Genomic DNA, 18,050 nt, shown 5'->3' with positions numbered 1-18,050 from the left:
GACGATACGAGCACGTAAAGTGGGTGAGCATATGGGCATAATTAATAGAGAGATGTATTCCAGGTTATTGGGCTTGTAATACGGAGGTACATGAGTCCAGCACTTCGTTGTATCTCTGACCTCGGTGGTAAGTCAGCTGTAGAGATGCTGAAATTATGCAAGCCTTTGTGCCTTGGGCATTAAAACATTAGACTAGTCTATAATTGGTTTAGCGCAAAGAACCCTTGTGGACGAGCCCCACGGAGGGGCAGCCAAATTCTTCTACAGCCTCCATCAAGTTGGAGTTAAAAAGCCTCCAGAGAGCAAACCCTTTCTTACGAATTCTCAACCAACTGCACCATGTCTACCACTGAGCAAACGTGAGTTCCAGTCTGCTCACTGCAAGGCAGAAGTCGCTGACATCTCACAAGTTTCATTGCTATCAAGCCTGACGGCGTTCAGGTAGAGCTTTAGGTTCACCGCCAAATCGAACGTGTACTGACATATCCTCTCAGCGCGGCCTTATCGGCCCCATCATCTCTCGTTTCGAGAACCGTGGGTATGTACTACCGTGCTTGAACGTTGTCAGGTTGGTCAATTGCTGACGAAGATCAGCTTCAAGCTCGTTGCCATCAAGCTTGTCACCCCGGGCAAGGAGCATCTCGAGAAGCACTATGAAGACCTGAGCTCCAAGCCATTCTTCCCTGGTCTCGTCTCTTGTGAGTAGCCACCTCATTATAGTTCGAAGTCTGTAGACAGTCATTGACACCAACGAAACTCAAAGACATGAACTCTGGCCCGATCTGCGCCATGGTCTGGGAAGGCCGAGACGTCGTTAAGACCGGACGTGCAATCCTTGGTGCTACCAACCCGCTTGCCTCCGCCCCAGGCACCATCCGCGGCGACTTCGCAATTGACGTTGGCCGCAATGTCTGCCACGGCTCCGACGCCGTCGAAAGCGCAAAGAAGGAGATCGCTCTCTGGTTCAAGCCAGAGGAGCTTGTGTCATGGAAGAGCGCCCAGTTCGACTGGATCTACGAAAAGGAGTAAGCTGCTCGCATGTTCTGGCTCAGGCATTCCCGCACTTCTCCAGAGGGCATCCAGAAATGAAGGATTGTTTGTGAAGAGCTACGGTAGACAAAAGCTATGTGATTGCAGTGTCGGCATCATTGACTACCATGTCACCAAAATGCAGTGCACCGTACTTCAATGCTCTCTCTTGCTGGTTCGTGCTCTGTTTCAGGCACGTCGACGCTGCTGTGCATGACTCCGCAATAGCCCCGTTTCTCTGCTTCACTGTCAAACAACTGGATAACCACAACTTCCTCAGGCTCCATGTCCCAAACCCAACACCACTCGTGATTGTCGCTTCCGTATGCCAACAAAGTCTCAGCTTTGTGAGACTTCATCTCTGCTGGATACATGTGACGCAGCGCTTTGCCTGTAGGTTCGACAAGATCGACAGGAACGTAGTCAGTCCTGGGGAATGACCTTCTGTCTGCAAATGCCAATGGATCGCGTGTTACCCGCTTAAGAGGACGCCAGATTGAGAACATCGCCCACCTTGGTCCGTCATACCATTTGTGAAGATCTTCGGCTCGTACACCATTTGCAACGATATTGTCCTCTTTAGATATAACTTCAGCTCCCGCTTTTGCGAGCGCTCCGTGGTACTTTCTGAGATGGACTCTTGCTCCAGCTGGAGAGAAGTCCAAGTGCACTTTTGGCGCAGGAGAAGCTCCAGCTCCAGCTGAGATACCGATCATCTTCGGCCACGAATCGTCGTCTCCAGTTCTATCAGTCTCGCGTATCTCTTCCGAACTGGCTAATGCATCGATCTCGCTGTGAATCTCGCTTCGTATCAATACCATCTCGGTGACGACCTTGTTAGCCCCCGTAAGATTCCTCAGCAGATCTTCCACTTCGGGTATGTACACTGATTTCAATAGTGTCTCATCATTCCAGCTTAGTCTTGAATACGGAAAAGAGTGCAGTACGGAGGGATGGCGTCTTGCTGTGAAGCCATGTGAGTCTAACGTATAGGGATTTTCGTCGCCTAATTTCAAAGATTCTTTTATGTCACGGATTGGCAGCAGTCGTATGTCCCCAAATTCGGAAAGAGGTGGCAAATGGTATAGATGTGGTGAGGCCGTGGGGATCAGTCCTCGCGTGATGTATCGTAACCTGCCATGTGAAGGAACGTTCTGCTGGTGCTCCAAAACCGACAAGCATGCGGGCTCGGCAGCTAGAACTGTAGACGTCGCCATGTATTCTGGACAGGAGCCTGGGATTGCGTAGATTAATGAGATACTGAGAGCAATATGATAGACTATAGCTGTATATTTGTAGCGTAGGTCTCCAGCCAGATAACGGAATTAGTTGCCTCATTTGGCAAGCTAACATTGGTTTGGATGATGTACATCCAACGTCTAGATTTTTGTTCTTCATAATCGTGGATTCTTCCCCATCCGATTCTTCGAAGGTCATTTGCGCAGAAGCTGAAGTGTAACATCTAAACTGTCAATTCGTCTTTCGTTATTGTGTGAGAGCAATCTTCCTCTTATTTGGGGTAGGGTTCCGTGAGTTTCTCATCGGACCATGCTTTTAGAAGTGCACGGCTGCTTGGGAGAGCATTCTTCGAGACTCAAGACAAACTAACAAGAAGTTCGAAATCTACAACTCGAATCCTTGTGAGTCTCGCAAAGAATCAAGGCTTGTCGCTTGACCGTAACTCTGACGCTTCTGTGATTGGCCCGTTTCAAGGCGACATCATCACTACGCACACGATCATCGTTTTGTCCCAACGAAGACACAAAGATTGAAGCTCTGGTCTTCCATCCGCTTGTCGAACAAATGGCATATTCACGAACGTCTCTCGGGTCGTTCCTGAGACATGCAAAATCCGGCCTAGCTAGCGCCATTGCCAAAGGCGACAAGGTCAAATTCGTCATTGGAAATGAGGTAGAACTTTGCAGCTTCACATTGCATGGCCTCAGTAGCACTAATTTCCACAGTCCGCAGGTAATTTTCGTGAAAGAAAGTGATCTGAAATTCCGTCTGAAAATTATTTAGACCTGGACTCACTTACATCATCACTGCTTTTGGCATATATCCGCTCGACAGCCCCTCCGGCAAATGCATCTTCGCGCATCTATTATCCTGTTTTGAATATTCCCGCGCGAGATATCGAGCTTAGACCGGAGTTTCTTGCCTTACTCCCGCATGCAAATGTCGACCCAGGCTCATTGATAACCCTTGACGACCTTCGGAAAAGAGAGACCTCTCCCTTTGCGCTGGCTCCGCAAGCGACAAGTTGGATCTTGGTGGACCATAATGCATTGCAAGGCTCTTTGGGCTCCGTCTATTCCGCACGTGTCATAGGATGCATAGATCATCATGAGGACGAGCACCAAATACCAGATGACACCGGCGATGAACCACGAATCATCAAGAAGAGCGGTAGCTGCACGTCACTAGTCACGAATTACTGCCAAGGTATGTGGGACAAGATATCGGCGGACGCGAGTACTTCGAATGAAATGAAAGCTGGCGACGATGCCGCTAGTCTTGGCCGGGATGCAGCTTCTTCCTCATTGTGGGATACTCAGGTTGCGAAGCTCGCTATCGCGAGCATTTTGATAGACACCAACAATCTGCGAGACAAGGTAACAGAACATGACGTACTTGCGGTCAAATATCTCGAGTCAAAGATAATAGCTTCGCAAGAAGGGAGCAAAAGCTATTCCAGAGACCAGTTTTTCAAGGAAATCAGCGAGGCAAAACAGAACATAGGGCAACTGAAGTTGCATGACATTCTTCGAAAGGATTACAAAGAATGGACCGAGGGCGGTCAGGTTCTTGGGATCAGCTCTGTTGTCAAGGATATTGACTTCCTGGTGGAGAAGGCGGCGCAGGAGGGTTCCGGAGGAAATAAATTCGAGTTATTCGTCCAGGCTGTCGACTCGTTTGCTAAGGACAGGGGGCTTGGATTGTATGCCATTATGACCACGTCCACGTCACCAGAGGGCGAATTCCAACGAGAGCTTTTCGTTTCAGCAACTAATGCACAGACTGTCGAAGCAGCAGCGAAATTTGTCAACCATTCGGCAACGGAACTTGGACTTGCAAAGTGGCGTGGTCCAGTGGACGGTGTCGAATATTCGAGAGCCGATTGTTGGCGGAGAATTTGGCAACAGAATAACGTTGCGCATAGCCGGAAACGAGTTGCACCACTTCTCCGAGACGCAATGAAATCTGAGGACACGGAAGGAGGATGGCAGAAGCAATGAGAGACATGGCTTGCTGTGGACGGGGTAGCACATTGCATCTGTCGAAACGCATGTCGCGGCAAAAGAAATGAGACTTTGATACGGACGATTTGGCTGGAGATGACCGCAAAGCTGATGGGAATCTTACATCTTGCACTCACCGACTGAGACGCGCTGGGCGAATGGGCCTGATATTCAGACCGGCTGCATTCGTACTTATGAGCACATCGTATTGATGACCATCTGTTACCAGGGTTCTCCATGTCATAGAGACTTTGAGCAGAGGTACCATTTAGCATTTTTTACGTAGCAACGTGAACCTTGAATGAACGTCTAATCGGTGGAGATTGACATGTCCAACAGCAAACGGTAACAAATCCTAGGCGATGGGGATATTGGCCGTCGTCTGGACCGGTTTCACAGAACGTGTACATGCAACGACGTGCACACTGTCGAGGCCAGCTCTTTCGATCGATCGCATTTTTTGGACCATTTTTTTTCTCTCTCTCTCGCGCTTTTCAGAAACACGTTGTGGACACCAAGACCAATTGAAATAAGAGCTGCATGAAATGATTGAGAGCGACGCAACTTGCTTGATCAGGAAGCGTCTTACTCAAGAAGCATCAAAGACATTGCACGGAGCCGGCTGCATCGAAGAGACGATTGGAGTCGGCATGGACTTAAAAAGGTCGGTGCAGCAGCAAGAAACTCCAGCTACGGAATACCTGGGCATGGTTTGATGCCTTGCAAAAGTTGTGCAGCTGCCAACTCATCACGACCGGCTGCACGTTCCAGATTGCTAAAAGTCTTTGGCCTCTGCTGCTGCACGGCACGCTGTGGGTGTTCGCGTAGTTGGCTGTAGGCCGCTCTCCATCTGCAGCCTCCGATCTAACGCCCCGGTCACGTCCTTGGTGAACAACAGGTCCTCGTTCGCAGGCGGTTGGTAGAACGGCCGGAGAAGCGCTGGGCGGCTGCTCTGGCCTTCTCGGTTTCCTCCCTGCTGGCCGTCGTCGCTCTCCTTTGACTCATACGTCTCGACACGAGTGAGCACGCCTCCAACAATGGGAGGCACGGCGAGCTCTGTGTCTACCATCGATTCACACGAGCGTTCATTATCCACCGCTGTCCAGCTCTGCACGTCGATGAAAGCAGATGAGCGTGCATGAGACCCTCGCCCTTGCGCTGCTCGATCCTGGTCTGAACGCAAGCCGCTGGCGAATCAGCACAAGCAGGTGAACGGGCCATCATACGCCAGCTCATCGATGCAGGTCATTAGCAGTCTGGATGACAGCGAGAGCGCACTTCGTTGGGTGTATGCTCTTCCCATTCACGTTGCCACCGCGGTCTCCAAACAGGACGGCCAATCCTCTCTTACATACATTGGCTTTCTTTGTTCGCCCCTCTGCCAGCAAAACGGGGGAAACAGCCAGCTGGAAGCCTCGCCTTCGCGTTCTGACCAGCAGACTCGGACACGGCGACTAGCCAATCGCTGGCCTGTGTCCTTCTCAATATCGATAACGCTGGGCATCAAAGCCTCTACTCGACGCCAGCGCATCCTCGCGCCAGACAATCTCGCAACTGCTACGCACGCCTGGAACAAAGCATCTCTCGACACAGCAGCAGCGACACAGCACATGCGGCCCCTACGCGCAGCCATGATTTGACACCACACTGGCGCCTATAGGTGAACGCACCCAAGGCAAGATGGATACATCGCAACGATCTTCTTCGCCGCCCGCGCGAGGCTCTTCGCCTGGTAAGTGCCGACTTTCACTCCATTCGGATCTCCTGATATACAGCTGCCAATAGGCGGCTCTCTTATGCAAGCGCAGAAGGGACACGATGTGCTGGCCGGGCTAACGTCTCTTGTGCAGCAGTTTCCCCTACAATCACCCATGTATCTTCAAGATGCCCGACACCATCTGCAGCTGTACCTGAGGAAACATCCGGCACGGCCCCATCTCGCTCTTCAAGTCCTCCTCCTCCTCAAGAACCACTTCCCTCTCAACCTTCCAAGATGGACAAGCTTCAAGGTGAGAGCACGGAAGAGGGCGAGGCCGGAACCGCTTCTCAGAGACCGCCTCTTCCACCCTCCTCGCTGTCGGCGCCCGTTGGGTTCCTGCCTCGACTTCTTCCGCTCGACGTCTCTGAATACTCTGAGCCCTTAATTCTGCATACGGCGCTTCCCACATCCCACACTTCTCTCTCTGAACTTGCACATCTCACACGTCTGCAAAGATATCAGGAGCAACGGCGGTCACACGCCAGGATACGGCTGCACAGATGGCTGGTCTCCGCCGGTCTCTCTGCGCGTTTGATACATTGCGGCGAGCTGGTCTACCGCACCTTAATCGAGTATTTCCGCAATGATGAAGGGAAGAAATTTGCCACTCTTTACGACGCTCTGCACGACGTGCGGAGCTCTTGTGATGCAACCCGTCGTTATGCACTACTAGAACCGGACATAGAAAACGGAAAGGCCAACAAGGCGGTAAAGGACGACGTCACTGCATCATTTTCTACCTTTATGCACGAGATACCCTTGAAGATACGCAATGATATTTTGGACTTCATCAGCGAGATACGCACAAACCCGGACTTCCTAGCAAAACGGATCTGCAGTCTAAACCAACAAGAACTGATCTCACTTGCCAGTTTCAGACCAGCACCGGAACCAGAGTCTGTCATCGGAAGCGGAAAAGGTACTGGAATCTCCAAGAAACCATCGTTATCAACCGCGTCTAACCCGGTTGAACGGCTTCTCTCTTTCCAACGTCATGATCCTCTGTCGGCCTTAATTTATACGTGTTTTGCAAATTCATATGGGCCAGATTCTAATGAAGACCAAAGGAGAACAGAGGCCTGGGCAACAACATGCGCTCGTTTGATCACTGAGGCCAAGCAAGGTTGCGAGCCGCTTCTCAAGAGTATCCTGGACGCCTGGGCCAGAATGCGGGATTGGCCAGCCAAGGCCAACATAGAGCTCTTTCTCATGCAGGTTCTCCAGGATGGCCAATTTTTAGTAGAGAAAGCCGATCAGGTCCAAACCATCAAGGATGAAAAGGCCCTGAAATATGAGGCAGAGGCGTTCTTCGACCGGGCAATTAGACGTCTCTTTGATGTTATCGATGATGAACCTAGTGCTGGCGGCATGCCGGAAGGTATCTGGGAGATTGGCGTCGCACTAATGAAAAAATTGAATAATAAGAAATTACGACAAGCTGCAGAAAACATAATTATTCAGAGATGGTTCCTTGCCGGATTTCTGCGTAATGCTATCATTTATCCAGAGGTGACTGTTCTGCACTATGATTGTCACGAGCTGGGGCTAATCTTCAGCACAGAGTTCGGGAATAATGCTAGGCTTCCATATCTCAACGCAAGCTCGAGAGAAGATTCTCAAGCCGATCGCGGACGAAATTCAAAAGCAAGCTTCAGCTGTCTTTTGGAGCTTCAGCCGTCAATTGTATGCGCACTCGGCAAAACTTGCTATTCACGTTACTAAGAAAGATGAACAGTGACAATTCCCCAGCTATCATCCATGAGGTCAAACAGCATATGGAGAATCTCCTTGTACGCCTCCGTCATCCTCGCGCGAATCAGCGTCCCATCCTACTTCCAGCCAAGGCCGTCACTTCTCCGAGGGAGACTAGCGAAGTCCAGCCGTTCTTGATCGTATCTCCCCGAGACATCATAACGTTGGTCAACGCGCTCTTCCCGGACCGAAGGCCCCCATCGATCCATGGAGACGGTGATCTTAGTCGGAGAGGTAATGCCTCAACGGCTTCCTCCATATCTGGTATATCAATCCCCTTCCGCAGCAGTTCAACTCCTGGTGATGGGAGCTCAGTCTTGAGCATGAGTGCATCATCTGCGACGAGTGACATGACTTCCCGGGAGCCATTGCTTGAGGCAGCGAGTCGACTAGAAGATCATGCGCAATTTGACAGTGAGACCGAGCTTTCAACCAAGCCTACCCCAACAGAAGAGTACGGTCGGAAGATCAGAATGGCGTGCTCCGAAATGGCTAGGATTCTCGGTCCCGAGGCAGTTTCAGGGTCTTGTCACCCTTGTGCTGAGCGTTGGGCTGTCTTATTTGTAACCCAAGACGGTCAACACTTGCGTACGAGGATGCAGGAAGATGTCGAGGATGCTGACTTTAATGAGGATGACTCGCCGGATTCGGAAAGCGATGAAGAGGCTCCAGGTCTTGGAATGGACCTTGAGAGTGATTATCACCAACTAAAAGACTCGATTTGCAAGCTACTCCAAGAATACGAATTACCAAAAAGCTTAGCACCAGAGAGTGAGTCTAGGTTCTTTTCGAACCGCTCAGGACAGAGGATGCTAGCTCGCCGTGGGCTGAGAAGAACAGATCCAACTCATCGCGCCGAGGAGCTATCTTCAACTGGTCACGGCCCGTCCACTCTACACAGAGCCTCACCGGTGCCTAGGCAGAGACTGGTGACGTCGAGAAGCAACAGCACTAACGATGCAGATGATTTCAAACGAAGGAAGTCATCGGATCTTGTGGTGATGCTCGAAGCGGCATATCATCAATGTAAAACCCGAAATGAGTATGTCGATGCTTTGCTGTGGCACAAAACTCTTGAACAGCTGGCGAGATTGTCCTCGCCATCCTTGACCCGCGATGGTTACGCACCTCTACTGAACTATTTTGCTCGAGGTCCAAGAGATGCGTTGAGCAAATCGTTCAAGGCGATAGAGAAATTTGAGGCATGGTTCGCTTGGCTCAAGCAATCACAGGAGCGATACGAAGCCAATGTCGAGGACATGATTGCCAGCACCAAGCAGCTGCGGGATAAGATGTGGTTCAAGACCGCAGTGTTGACATCGGCAGTATATGAAGAAGCCCGAAACCTGGCGGTTGCTTTGCGAATGATGGCTCAGCCTGTCAAACCTGGCGAAGAAAACGTACTTCAGACTCACAGGGCTCGCCAACCATCCAGGGCGGCCAATCTACTGCTCAGAACTGAAACACAGGTTATGGATCTGATAGCGACTGCCGCTGATAGGGCAGGGCCCAATAAGCTGGTTGATGAGCAAGCTGATCTTACATCGAAGTGGTTAATTACCTATAGAGTGGAGAACCTATGCAAAGGGGAAGAGCGGATTCACAGACTGTGTTATGAGGTCGACAAGGCGGTGAACAAACTTGTGGGTGAAAGTCGGCTTGTAGCACCTGTGCTGTGGTCAAGTGATCTATACCGACGCGACAAGGACATCCTGGATAGCGGTCGCGGGAAGGGTGATCTCTGGCTGACGGGTGTTGGCAATCTTAGCATTGCCGGCGATGAAGAATACGAAACGGCGCCAAATAGAACGGTGTCGCGAAGTCTTGACATAGTGCAACAGCCTAGCCACTCAAGCTTGCGCTCAATATCCACAGCAGGGTCTCAACAGAGCCTTGAATCATCTTCCAAGTGGAGCAGTGCCAACCGAGGGATTAACATTATGGATGCTCAAGACTATTTCGGCATTGCCAGCCCAGCAGCTACAATCGACACGGCAGTCACTTTCTGGTCGCCTTTCCAGTCGAGCGGTTCCTCGCAAACTTCTACAAACATACGTCCAATGACGGGCACGTCTTCGAAGGGAACGGTGATGTTAAAGGATTCGGCGTCAGTCAACAGAGAAAAGAACAAGTTCATTCAAGACCTAAAACGGGCACTTGTTGGCTTGCTACTGAGCGACCTCGGCACCCTAGTCTTCAACTCCGGCAGCGAGACCGATGGTTGGTTCAACGGAGAAATTGCAGAGGAATGCATTCTCCGGAAAGAAGCAGACGATCGCGAGCGCAAACTCAAGCTCTCCAGGAAGAAAAGCATGCGAAGCTTGAAAAGTGCTGCATCTCGAGAACAGCGTGCTACCACATCAGATCGAGCTGGTGGCCAAGGTGACGGAGTCCACTCCACTGCCGAGCATTCTGGTTCATCCAGTGATGCGACAGCTCGCTCGTCTGGAATAAATGCAGTCAGAAAGCTCGGTCTGCTTGAGTTTCCCTACAATAATGCCTATCAACGACTCCTTGACAAATTCGCGACCCACCCAAGCCCTTATACAAAACTTCAGGCGCTGTATGATCTTCAGCTCTTGATAACAGCAGCATTGTCCAGCAAGACGGGAAAGCATATTTCTCGTCGCGAAACCTTGCCACCCGTTCCTCAATCACCAACTCTAGACTCTGAGTCTGAGCTTCCGACGCGTGAGGCAGTGGTACAAACCCCTCAGGCTCATAATCTTGATGAAGCCATTGCGAACGTGGAGACGAGAAGATCGCATACAATGAATGCAACCCATCAAAACACGATACAACCCCCGCCATCCCCACAACGTGGGAATGGGAGATCACCATCCACTCTTCCAAGCACGGACATGATTGTTGATGTCCTGCTGACTCTATTCCGCGACGCAGCAATTCGCCCAAAGACATTGTTTAGAGACCTCCAGTATGTTGCCTCATTTGTCCCGTCGTCGATTCTGGATAGGACACCGAAAGGCAAAGCGTTCTGGGATGCGGCTCTGGCAGCACTTAGCCTCAAGCAAGATGTTTGTCGCTACATGGTTGAGATTGCTGACGATATCGTCAACGAGGATACACAGAGTCGGACTGCTGCCCATGGAGCGCAGGCACCGGTTCCAGAGAATAAGCTTCTGGGCCGCTGGACGATGGCCGATGCCGCGCAAATGTACATCATTACAGCTAAAGAGGGAGATCCTGCGGCTCAACGTGAACTTGCCATCCTTTATCTCACGCATCCAGATCTTCTTCCGAGAACCCTCTTACCAATGTCCAAACCCCGTGAGATCTTTAAGGAGTCCTTACTGAATAGGAAGAGGGAAGATCCGCAGCGCAGTGATCCGATGACTATGTGTGTTGCACAGCATTGGATGGAGCTAAGTAAAAAGGGAGGGGATGATTTGGCGATAAAGTACCTTCGCGCCAGAGATGACATGGAAAAGATACCCTGAGCACAGGTTTGCTCAATATCACGACATTTGCAATCTTTTGCAGCATGGCAGATTTGCAGCTTTTTGCATATATGTTTTGGCGTTATAGCCTTATTTCTTACGATGCTTCATCAACCGCGAGATATCCCCCTGCCATCATTGTCTCTGCAAGAATCGATTACTTACCCTTCCTCCCATCCACACGTGCACCGTTGTGATAGACGTTTAGCATATTCCTTGAATTGATGAATTGATGCATAGCGGGCGCAGAAGATAATGGACATTTTGGATACGATCTAGCACTTAAAATCTTAAATAAATTTATCCATATCGCTGAGTGCACTGTGCCATTTCCCTTAGAGTACATATTGCAGATTAAGTTATCTCATCACTCTTCAAGTGCCTGCACTTGGTTCGTCGTTACTAATGGCGCCTGTATCCACTAGTGAAGATCTCATTTCGACGGACGTATTGCTCAGGCCGACTTAGTTCTTGTATGTACCATCTACATTCAGTCAATTGTATCTAGAAAACATGAGAAGCTGAGCTTGTTGGTGATAAAGGGGATCTAAGAACCAAGATTCTTATGGTTTGCAATCCTGACCTACATTCATCCATTCATTCCATGTATTTCGATGGTCGTCAATTTCAGTGAGACATACCAAGATGAAATAAAGAAGCAAATTGATGTCCATGCTATGTTTGACTAATGCCCATCATATCAGCTAAACTTAATCATCATCATCATCATCATCATCATCCACACATCTCATACCTCTTAGGAAGATATTTCTCGCAGCCATGACGTTCCAAAGAGGATATACAGCGATGGACAGATTCTTGGAACAACTGAAAATTCAACATTCTTAAAATTGGCACAAGGCACTGTCAAGGAGGGAGCTTTACAGCCCTCAACGAGAATGTCAATCCGCCTGCATGATACAGGTGTGGATCTGGCCTAGGAGTCCATCTGGGGAGTGATGTATCTTGAGGTGACAAATGCAGGCCTCGTGTTCTATCCAGGATCTGAAAGCAGTGGCAAGATGGACGTAGATAGCACATAGTTTTTTCTATTGTCAAGTCGTAAACTGTAACCAAGCCTTTGCTTAGACGACTTAGATGAACATCCTGAAATGCCCTGGACGCTGCGCGTTATGGACAGACCAATTGGGTTGCATCACATCAGCCTAGGCATTTTGTCCCGCGGCATGTTTTTTGTTTTGTACGCTGCATGAGGTCTTTATTTTTTTTGCCCTGGCTATCTTGAACAGGTCGTCTTTGACCCACTCAGAGCAGGGCTCGTCCGGTCGAGGCTGTTTTCTTTACACAATTGTCCTCGCATAGAGCATCGTAGCCGGCCCGGTCGACGGCGTTTCTCCACAAACTCAAACGTCTAGATGGATCCGAACAGAGGATGGCCAGATGGAACTTTCGACGTGGGAAAAAGCACCAATAAGGCGGAACGGTCGGCAGCGCTGAGACGTCGAACATCGTCCCCCGACGCAGGGACAGACGTTTAGAACGTGGCGGTTGAATGGAAAAGGGAACTACACGACGGCCATGCCCACACAGTCCGTCCGATTTCTGGCTCAGGACTGCATGAGTGGCAGGGCGTGACATGGAACCCTAGTGGACGACATCAATCTACACATTCTCAGCTGTCACGGAATTTTGCTGAGATTGTCGATTGGGTCGCTGTGACGGCCGGACGAAGCCTGCGCTATGTGATTCGCTTACGCGCCTGTGAAGAATTGCCAGCTCAGCATTGCTTCTCCAGCTGCAGACGTCCGCCCCATTCAACGCACACGTTGCAGGCCTTACAATGCGTGAGACCCGTCTTTGACCGCTCAGAGCAAACTCTCCTTTGCATTTAGCTGCATTCGACGAGCCATGGTCGGATCTTCTGCAGAGCAGGCTTCGACATCGGCTACGAGACGTGCAGTAGGGTACAGTGCTTCTGTTGTTGCCTCTAGGAATCGCCTCAGTAGCCTTGCTCAGGCCTTTCCTGGAGCCTTTCTCTCCCAGCTTCGGAACCTCTGGAGCGACAGACAGCCGGTCACATCACGCAGAAGCAATTCTGCCGTCAGCGAGACCGACCCAAATACTTCTTCCGTGCAGTTGACCGGATCGGCATCCAATATCGTTGCATCTCATCTGCCACTCGTGCAACGGCCGGCTAAGTCGAATAGCTCCAACGTCTCGATCTCGTCCCGTCCGGTCGTAGTCAAGACATATACTCAAGTTGACAGATCTCGGCCGTCATCCGCCAGTACGTCCACCCGTGGTCAAGCACGGTCAATGACTACGAGTGCAAGTCTACCACCCGTCGACGCATTCTCTTTCGACGGAATACTTCGAGCCATTGAGCCTGAAATCAGCGATGCAATAGAAGGGATAGCCGAGATTTACGCACGCAGCAGACTAAGTCTTGCTGATGAATACGGATCACATCTTCCACCGCAGGGCGAGATACTATCTCATCGGGTGAGGCATAGTGGGCTCGCAATACGGACAGCCGGACTAGAGAGGACTTTGACCACGGTTACGGAGGCTTCATCCAGCAGTGAAAGGCTTGCAGGAGGAAGTAAGGCCGGCTCGGTTGCGTCCGGAAAGGGCAAAGTCACTGCATACGGCTCATTGAGGAGTATTATTTCAAGAGGAAGGTCTAGCTCACACAGCTCCGCGCCAGCGGAGACGCCGACAGGAGCTCAGCCTGAGTCTGCTACTTGGAGCATAAGAGCTGATAAAGACGCATTTATTACGATAAAAAAGCAGAACGCTGCTCCTATACAACTGTCGCTCGCATCGGTTGCCGAGATTCCTCGAGCCAAAGTCGCTCCACCTACCGTTGAGGCCGGCATTACGGGCGAAGCGGCACCTGGGTCACAACATGCGTCCGCTTCGTGGCTTGTATGGAGAAGGTCGAACTCTGTGGCTGATGAAGGAACCGCTTCAGAACGGGTTGATGCCGAAAGCGCCTTGAGAAGCGTTCTCCGAAGTATGGGCGGGTGAAGAAGCCGACTACAAAGGATGATGTGCACAAATTAAAGACCAGCATAAGATACGAAGCGTCACGATGCTCACGAACGTCACGATTCATTACGACTATAACGAAAAATTACGAAGATACGAATTTGACGACAACAAGACCCTGCGAAGGACAGATTGCTTTGCAATTATGATGACGGGTGGCAAATCTGATGGAAAAAAACTATAGCATAGCCTCATTTCACCCTCATAACAACCTGTTTTCTTCTTCGCTTCAATGACACATCGGCTGCTCAGATAGTTTGACTTAAGATGTCTCTGGTCACGTGTAGCGGACTTTAGCAAGTGCATTTATGGGCGCTGGATGATGAATCTGAAGATTGCATTTGACAAAGCAAACTGCATAAAGCAGGAAGTTTGAGCATTTTCTCACACGTGCATACATACACATTGCTTGAATTCTACCGCTGTTTCGTCGAAAGAGTGTCTCAGCGATGCGGAGACTGCGAGCTCTGCCCCCTCATGCGTGGGACCTGAATTGGGATGGTCAGCCGACGCCCCAGCCTCGTTCTTTCTTCCGTAGCCAACTTTAAATGCAAACAGTAGTATCAAATACTGGATTTCCCCAGTCGCTGGATGCCAACTAGTCGTAGAGATTGGATCGTTTTGAAACAATGTACGCAAAAATCGTCTGCCATCCTCCACTCGGGCAGCCCACTGTCGTTCCTGCTGGGCAGTGTGCTGTTGACTTCATCGTCCTTCTTGAAACAGCAGCTGATTCTTCCACTTCGAAGAAGCAATGGCAAGTCTCCCTCTGGCACGATCTAGATGCAGAGGGTGACGAATGGAACTCTTCGGATTTCACGGAGATTCACGATGATGATGAAGCAAGAGTAAGGATCGACCTGGTTGACGCAGCATAATCTCAACATGCTCTGAATTAGTTCCCTCCTTCAGCCTTCTGCGCGCAATCTGTATAGCCATGTTGCTGATATCCGAATAGCCTAGTATTCAGTCACTGGGATCCGCGCAGTCGCAGAACAAATACTTCAAGCTTACCTTGAAAGGTCGACCGGCCAACAAGTCCACCGTTCGTTTTACAGTCAGGTATCGAGCTAACAGTGACGCCCCCTGGAAATGGGCCCACAGTCAGTTTTCTCATGGAGATGGCGTACTACATTATCAGGAAAGGTTTGAGCAGCATGATCTGTCACATTACCTCCGGGGAACAAGTTCGCACATCAAATTTGAAAGCATTGCCGCGGAGACGCCTGACACGCAACTGTGGTCCCTAACAGCCCCGGTCAAGGCCGCTAATGGAGACGAATCTGGATACTGTACTCATCAGCTTGGCCTGCCAGAGTCGTGTACCCGCTGGTTTGCCCTGGTACGTCTATGGGCGCCTTGGCTGGCGCCCCGACAAGGTAGAGACAAATTTATTTGTGACAAAGAAGCAGTCCTGGCTTCTTTCCTTCGAGAGGATGGGCTAAATGTTGTGATTCTGGCTATCAGTGGGATCGACGACGTGCTTACGTTGCTCAAAAATGACGACACAGGTAACGTACTTATCTCTGGACGCAACGATTCGGAACAGCCTGGCACATGTCGGGTGTTGGTTGCCGTTTCGACTACTTTCGAGGTTGCAAATGCGGCTGTCATGTATCAGGCGCGAAGAATGGTCATGGAAATTCGATCGGCATCAGGCGAGTCTGACGCGGTCGCCCAGGCCGTCAAAGACGGAGGTGTTAAGCCTGACTGGCTGGAGGAGTGGGCTGATGGTTTTGCGTACTGCACCTGGAACAGCCTAGGCCAAAACTTGACCGAGCAGAAGATATACGACGCGTTAGAGTCATTTGAGAAAGTTGATGTCAAAATCACGAATCTCATCATAGACGATAACTGGCAGTCACTCGATCATGAAGGTCAGGAGCAATACGTCCGCAGGATGACAAGATTTGAAGCGAACAGCAAAGGCTTCCCACACGGACTGCGGCACACTGTCCGTGAAATCAGGAAGAACCATCCCAGCATCCAACATATAGCTGTCTGGCACGCTATCATGGGCTATTGGGGCGGGATATCTCCTGATGGACAGATAGCCAAGGACTACAAGACTGTCAAAGTTGCTGGGCCTGACTGGTTGTGCATCGACCCAGAAGATATCTCGCGATGGTATAACGACTTTTACTCATTCCTCTCTGAGAGTGGCATCGACTCAGTCAAGACAGATGCGCAATTCATGCTCGATAACCTGCAGTCAGCAAAGGACAGGCGAAGGATGATTCGGGAATATCAAGACGCGTGGTCAATAGCAATGCTGCGTAAATTCTGGGCCCGCGCAATCTCGTGCATGTCCCAGACACCTCAGATTCTCTTCCATTCGCAGCTACCCACCAACAAGCCTAAGCTCCTGGTCCGCAATTCAGATGACTTCTTCCCAGACGTTGAATCTTCTCATCCTTGGCACATCTTCTGTAACGCTCACAACTCGTTGCTCACGCAGCATTTGAATGTTCTTCCAGATTGGGATATGTTCCAAACCTCACACCCATGGGCTGAATTTCACGCAGCAGCTCGCTGTCTCTCAGGTGGACCAATCTATATTACAGACTCTCCGGGACAGCACAATGTCGATTTAATTAGGCAGATGACTGCTAAGACGCCAAGGGGCAACACCGTCATCCTTCGACCACATCGACTAGGCAAGAGCTCACAGGCCTACGTTGGGTACGAAGAACCGAGATTACTGAAAATTGAAACTTATGTTGGAGCTGCAAAGACAGGAAGCGGCATTTTGGGCGTTTTCAACGTCACCCAGGGCACCGTCTCCGAAATCATCACACTTGATGACATCCCTGGATCGGAAGATGGAGAATATATCATCAGATCACACGTGGCAAAAACAATTGGTCCGCCGACAACGAGGGCGGATAGAAAATCAATCATCAAAATGGAACTAGGTCCAAAAGGTTACGATATTCTCTCTGCAACTCCATTGCGACGCTTCCAGATCAAATCCGGTGAGGTTGCAATTGCGAGTCTAGGCTTATTGGGCAAGCTCTCGGGTGCGGCTGCAATCGTAGGGAACGACATTTACACGGAGAGGAGCGGTCGTCTCAGAGCATATACCAGCTTCAAGGCCCTTGGAATAATCGGTATTTTTCCCCCAAAAGGAACTCCCAACTTGTTTTTTTTTCGCTAATACGTTCTAGGCTTTTACATATCTGGACTTGAGGCAAGATCCATCGAGGACGATTTCATGGGTTTGATGTTTGGCAAGCCTATCCCCCTCCATTGTGTTAAGAAGAGCGTCGACTATAAGAACGTGCTTGAAATCGATACGGAGAAAGCCTGGGCGGAATCTGATCAGAAGGCTAGTTGGAGCAATGAGGTACATTTTGAACTCTTCATTCTTCAGTAGCTATGACTTAGGCCAGGAGTATGAATAATTTTGATATCCCTTTGCGTCACTGGGCCTTTGACATGCGGTCTCATAGCATATGCAGCCAGCCTCAGAATAAAAATACGACGAAGGTTATAGCAGCTCTACACCAAAATACATTAGCTGGAAAGGAAGACACGTTCAAGTCTGCGTAAGCTAGATTCTGATTTTTCCCGTTCTAAGATGCAATCTGGTTCAGCCTTTTTTTTCTTTCTTTTTCGTTCCTTTCTTTTTTTTTAAAAAAAAAAATCTCAAGAATGAATGTATTCGCAGCTTGCCATGAGATTTTCATCAAGCAAGCGGGTTTGTGTTATTGGCATATTCGAACTGTTGTCTGCAAAAAGAAAGGAACGTCGGAAAAACTCCATGCATGATATTAAGAGATAGCAAGAAGCCACACG

General features: G+C 50.0%; 7 protein-coding genes across 7 annotated transcripts; 5 read left to right on the top strand and 2 right to left on the bottom strand.

Annotated features, from left to right (window-relative positions):
* Positions 1 to 274: 274 nt before the first annotated feature.
* PV09_02206 (nucleoside diphosphate kinase) lies at positions 275 to 1,353 on the top strand. Its single transcript, XM_016355213.1, has 5 exons — positions 275 to 359; positions 411 to 441; positions 495 to 538; positions 595 to 698; positions 764 to 1,353. The coding sequence occupies exons 1-5, from the start codon at positions 340 to 342 to the stop codon at positions 1,027 to 1,029; spliced, it is 465 nt and encodes a 154-aa protein (XP_016217229.1). The 5' UTR covers positions 275 to 339; the 3' UTR covers positions 1,030 to 1,353.
* PV09_02205 (uncharacterized protein) lies at positions 1,058 to 2,334 on the bottom strand. The gene has a single exon (XM_016355212.1). It carries the CDS (start codon positions 2,244 to 2,246, stop codon positions 1,161 to 1,163), a length of 1,086 nt encoding a protein of 361 aa, XP_016217228.1. The 5' UTR covers positions 2,247 to 2,334; the 3' UTR covers positions 1,058 to 1,160.
* A 427-nt stretch (positions 2,335 to 2,761) lies between these two features.
* On the top strand, positions 2,762 to 4,627 carry PV09_02204 (uncharacterized protein). Its single transcript, XM_016355211.1, has 3 exons — positions 2,762 to 2,940; positions 2,994 to 3,000; positions 3,052 to 4,627. The coding sequence occupies exons 1-3, from the start codon at positions 2,833 to 2,835 to the stop codon at positions 4,266 to 4,268; spliced, it is 1,332 nt and encodes a 443-aa protein (XP_016217227.1). The 5' UTR covers positions 2,762 to 2,832; the 3' UTR covers positions 4,269 to 4,627.
* A 419-nt stretch (positions 4,628 to 5,046) lies between these two features.
* Positions 5,047 to 5,904, bottom strand: PV09_02203 (uncharacterized protein; the record flags this gene model as incomplete). The annotated part of the gene is made up of 2 exons (XM_016355210.1): positions 5,047 to 5,458; positions 5,627 to 5,904. 2 exons carry the CDS (start codon positions 5,902 to 5,904, stop codon positions 5,047 to 5,049), a joined length of 690 nt encoding a protein of 229 aa, XP_016217226.1.
* On the top strand, positions 5,564 to 11,547 carry PV09_02202 (uncharacterized protein). The gene is made up of 4 exons (XM_016355209.1): positions 5,564 to 6,003; positions 6,122 to 7,539; positions 7,592 to 7,713; positions 7,766 to 11,547. The coding sequence occupies exons 1-4, from the start codon at positions 5,952 to 5,954 to the stop codon at positions 11,238 to 11,240; spliced, it is 5,067 nt and encodes a 1,688-aa protein (XP_016217225.1). The 5' UTR covers positions 5,564 to 5,951; the 3' UTR covers positions 11,241 to 11,547.
* A 1,401-nt stretch (positions 11,548 to 12,948) lies between these two features.
* On the top strand, positions 12,949 to 14,606 carry PV09_02201 (uncharacterized protein). Its single transcript, XM_016355208.1, has one exon. It carries the CDS (start codon positions 13,110 to 13,112, stop codon positions 14,229 to 14,231), a length of 1,122 nt encoding a protein of 373 aa, XP_016217224.1. The 5' UTR covers positions 12,949 to 13,109; the 3' UTR covers positions 14,232 to 14,606.
* Positions 14,607 to 14,816: 210 nt separating this feature from the next.
* PV09_02200 (uncharacterized protein) lies at positions 14,817 to 17,775 on the top strand. Its single transcript, XM_016355207.1, has 3 exons — positions 14,817 to 15,100; positions 15,211 to 17,362; positions 17,420 to 17,775. Exons 1-3 carry the CDS (start codon positions 14,882 to 14,884, stop codon positions 17,626 to 17,628), a joined length of 2,580 nt encoding a protein of 859 aa, XP_016217223.1. The 5' UTR covers positions 14,817 to 14,881; the 3' UTR covers positions 17,629 to 17,775.
* The last annotated feature ends 275 nt before the right edge of the window (positions 17,776 to 18,050 follow it).

This window comes from Verruconis gallopava, assembly GCF_000836295.1.
Source record: "Verruconis gallopava strain CBS 43764 unplaced genomic scaffold supercont1.5, whole genome shotgun sequence".
Lineage (NCBI taxonomy): Eukaryota > Fungi > Ascomycota > Dothideomycetes > Venturiales > Sympoventuriaceae > Verruconis > Verruconis gallopava.
Note: the sequence above shows the minus strand (reverse complement) of the source record. Positions and strands in the feature narration are given on the sequence as shown.

Bases quoted from the DNA above. Each gene is read 5' to 3' on its own strand.
- PV09_02206 (XM_016355213.1), top strand. From the start codon at position 340: ATGTCTACCACTGAGCAAAC. The intron at 539-594 runs GTATGTACTACC...GACGAAGATCAG, and splicing joins TCTCGTTTCGAGAACCGTGG to CTTCAAGCTCGTTGCCATCA. The intron at 699-763 runs GTGAGTAGCCAC...CGAAACTCAAAG, and splicing joins CTTCCCTGGTCTCGTCTCTT to ACATGAACTCTGGCCCGATC.
- PV09_02205 (XM_016355212.1), bottom strand. From the start codon at position 2,246: ATGGCGACGTCTACAGTTCTAGCTGCCGAGCCCGCATGCTTGTCGGTT.
- PV09_02204 (XM_016355211.1), top strand. From the start codon at position 2,833: ATGGCATATTCACGAACGTCTCTCGGGTCGTTCCTGAGACATGCAAAA.
- PV09_02202 (XM_016355209.1), top strand. From the start codon at position 5,952: ATGGATACATCGCAACGATCTTCTTCGCCGCCCGCGCGAGGCTCTTCG. The intron at 6,004-6,121 runs GTAAGTGCCGAC...TCTCTTGTGCAG, and splicing joins CGCGCGAGGCTCTTCGCCTG to CAGTTTCCCCTACAATCACC. The intron at 7,714-7,765 runs GTATGCGCACTC...AAAGATGAACAG, and splicing joins TGGAGCTTCAGCCGTCAATT to TGACAATTCCCCAGCTATCA.
- PV09_02201 (XM_016355208.1), top strand. From the start codon at position 13,110: ATGGTCGGATCTTCTGCAGAGCAGGCTTCGACATCGGCTACGAGACGT.
- PV09_02200 (XM_016355207.1), top strand. From the start codon at position 14,882: ATGTACGCAAAAATCGTCTGCCATCCTCCACTCGGGCAGCCCACTGTC. The intron at 15,101-15,210 runs GTAAGGATCGAC...ATATCCGAATAG, and splicing joins ACGATGATGATGAAGCAAGA to CCTAGTATTCAGTCACTGGG. The intron at 17,363-17,419 runs GTATTTTTCCCC...AATACGTTCTAG, and splicing joins CAAGGCCCTTGGAATAATCG to GCTTTTACATATCTGGACTT.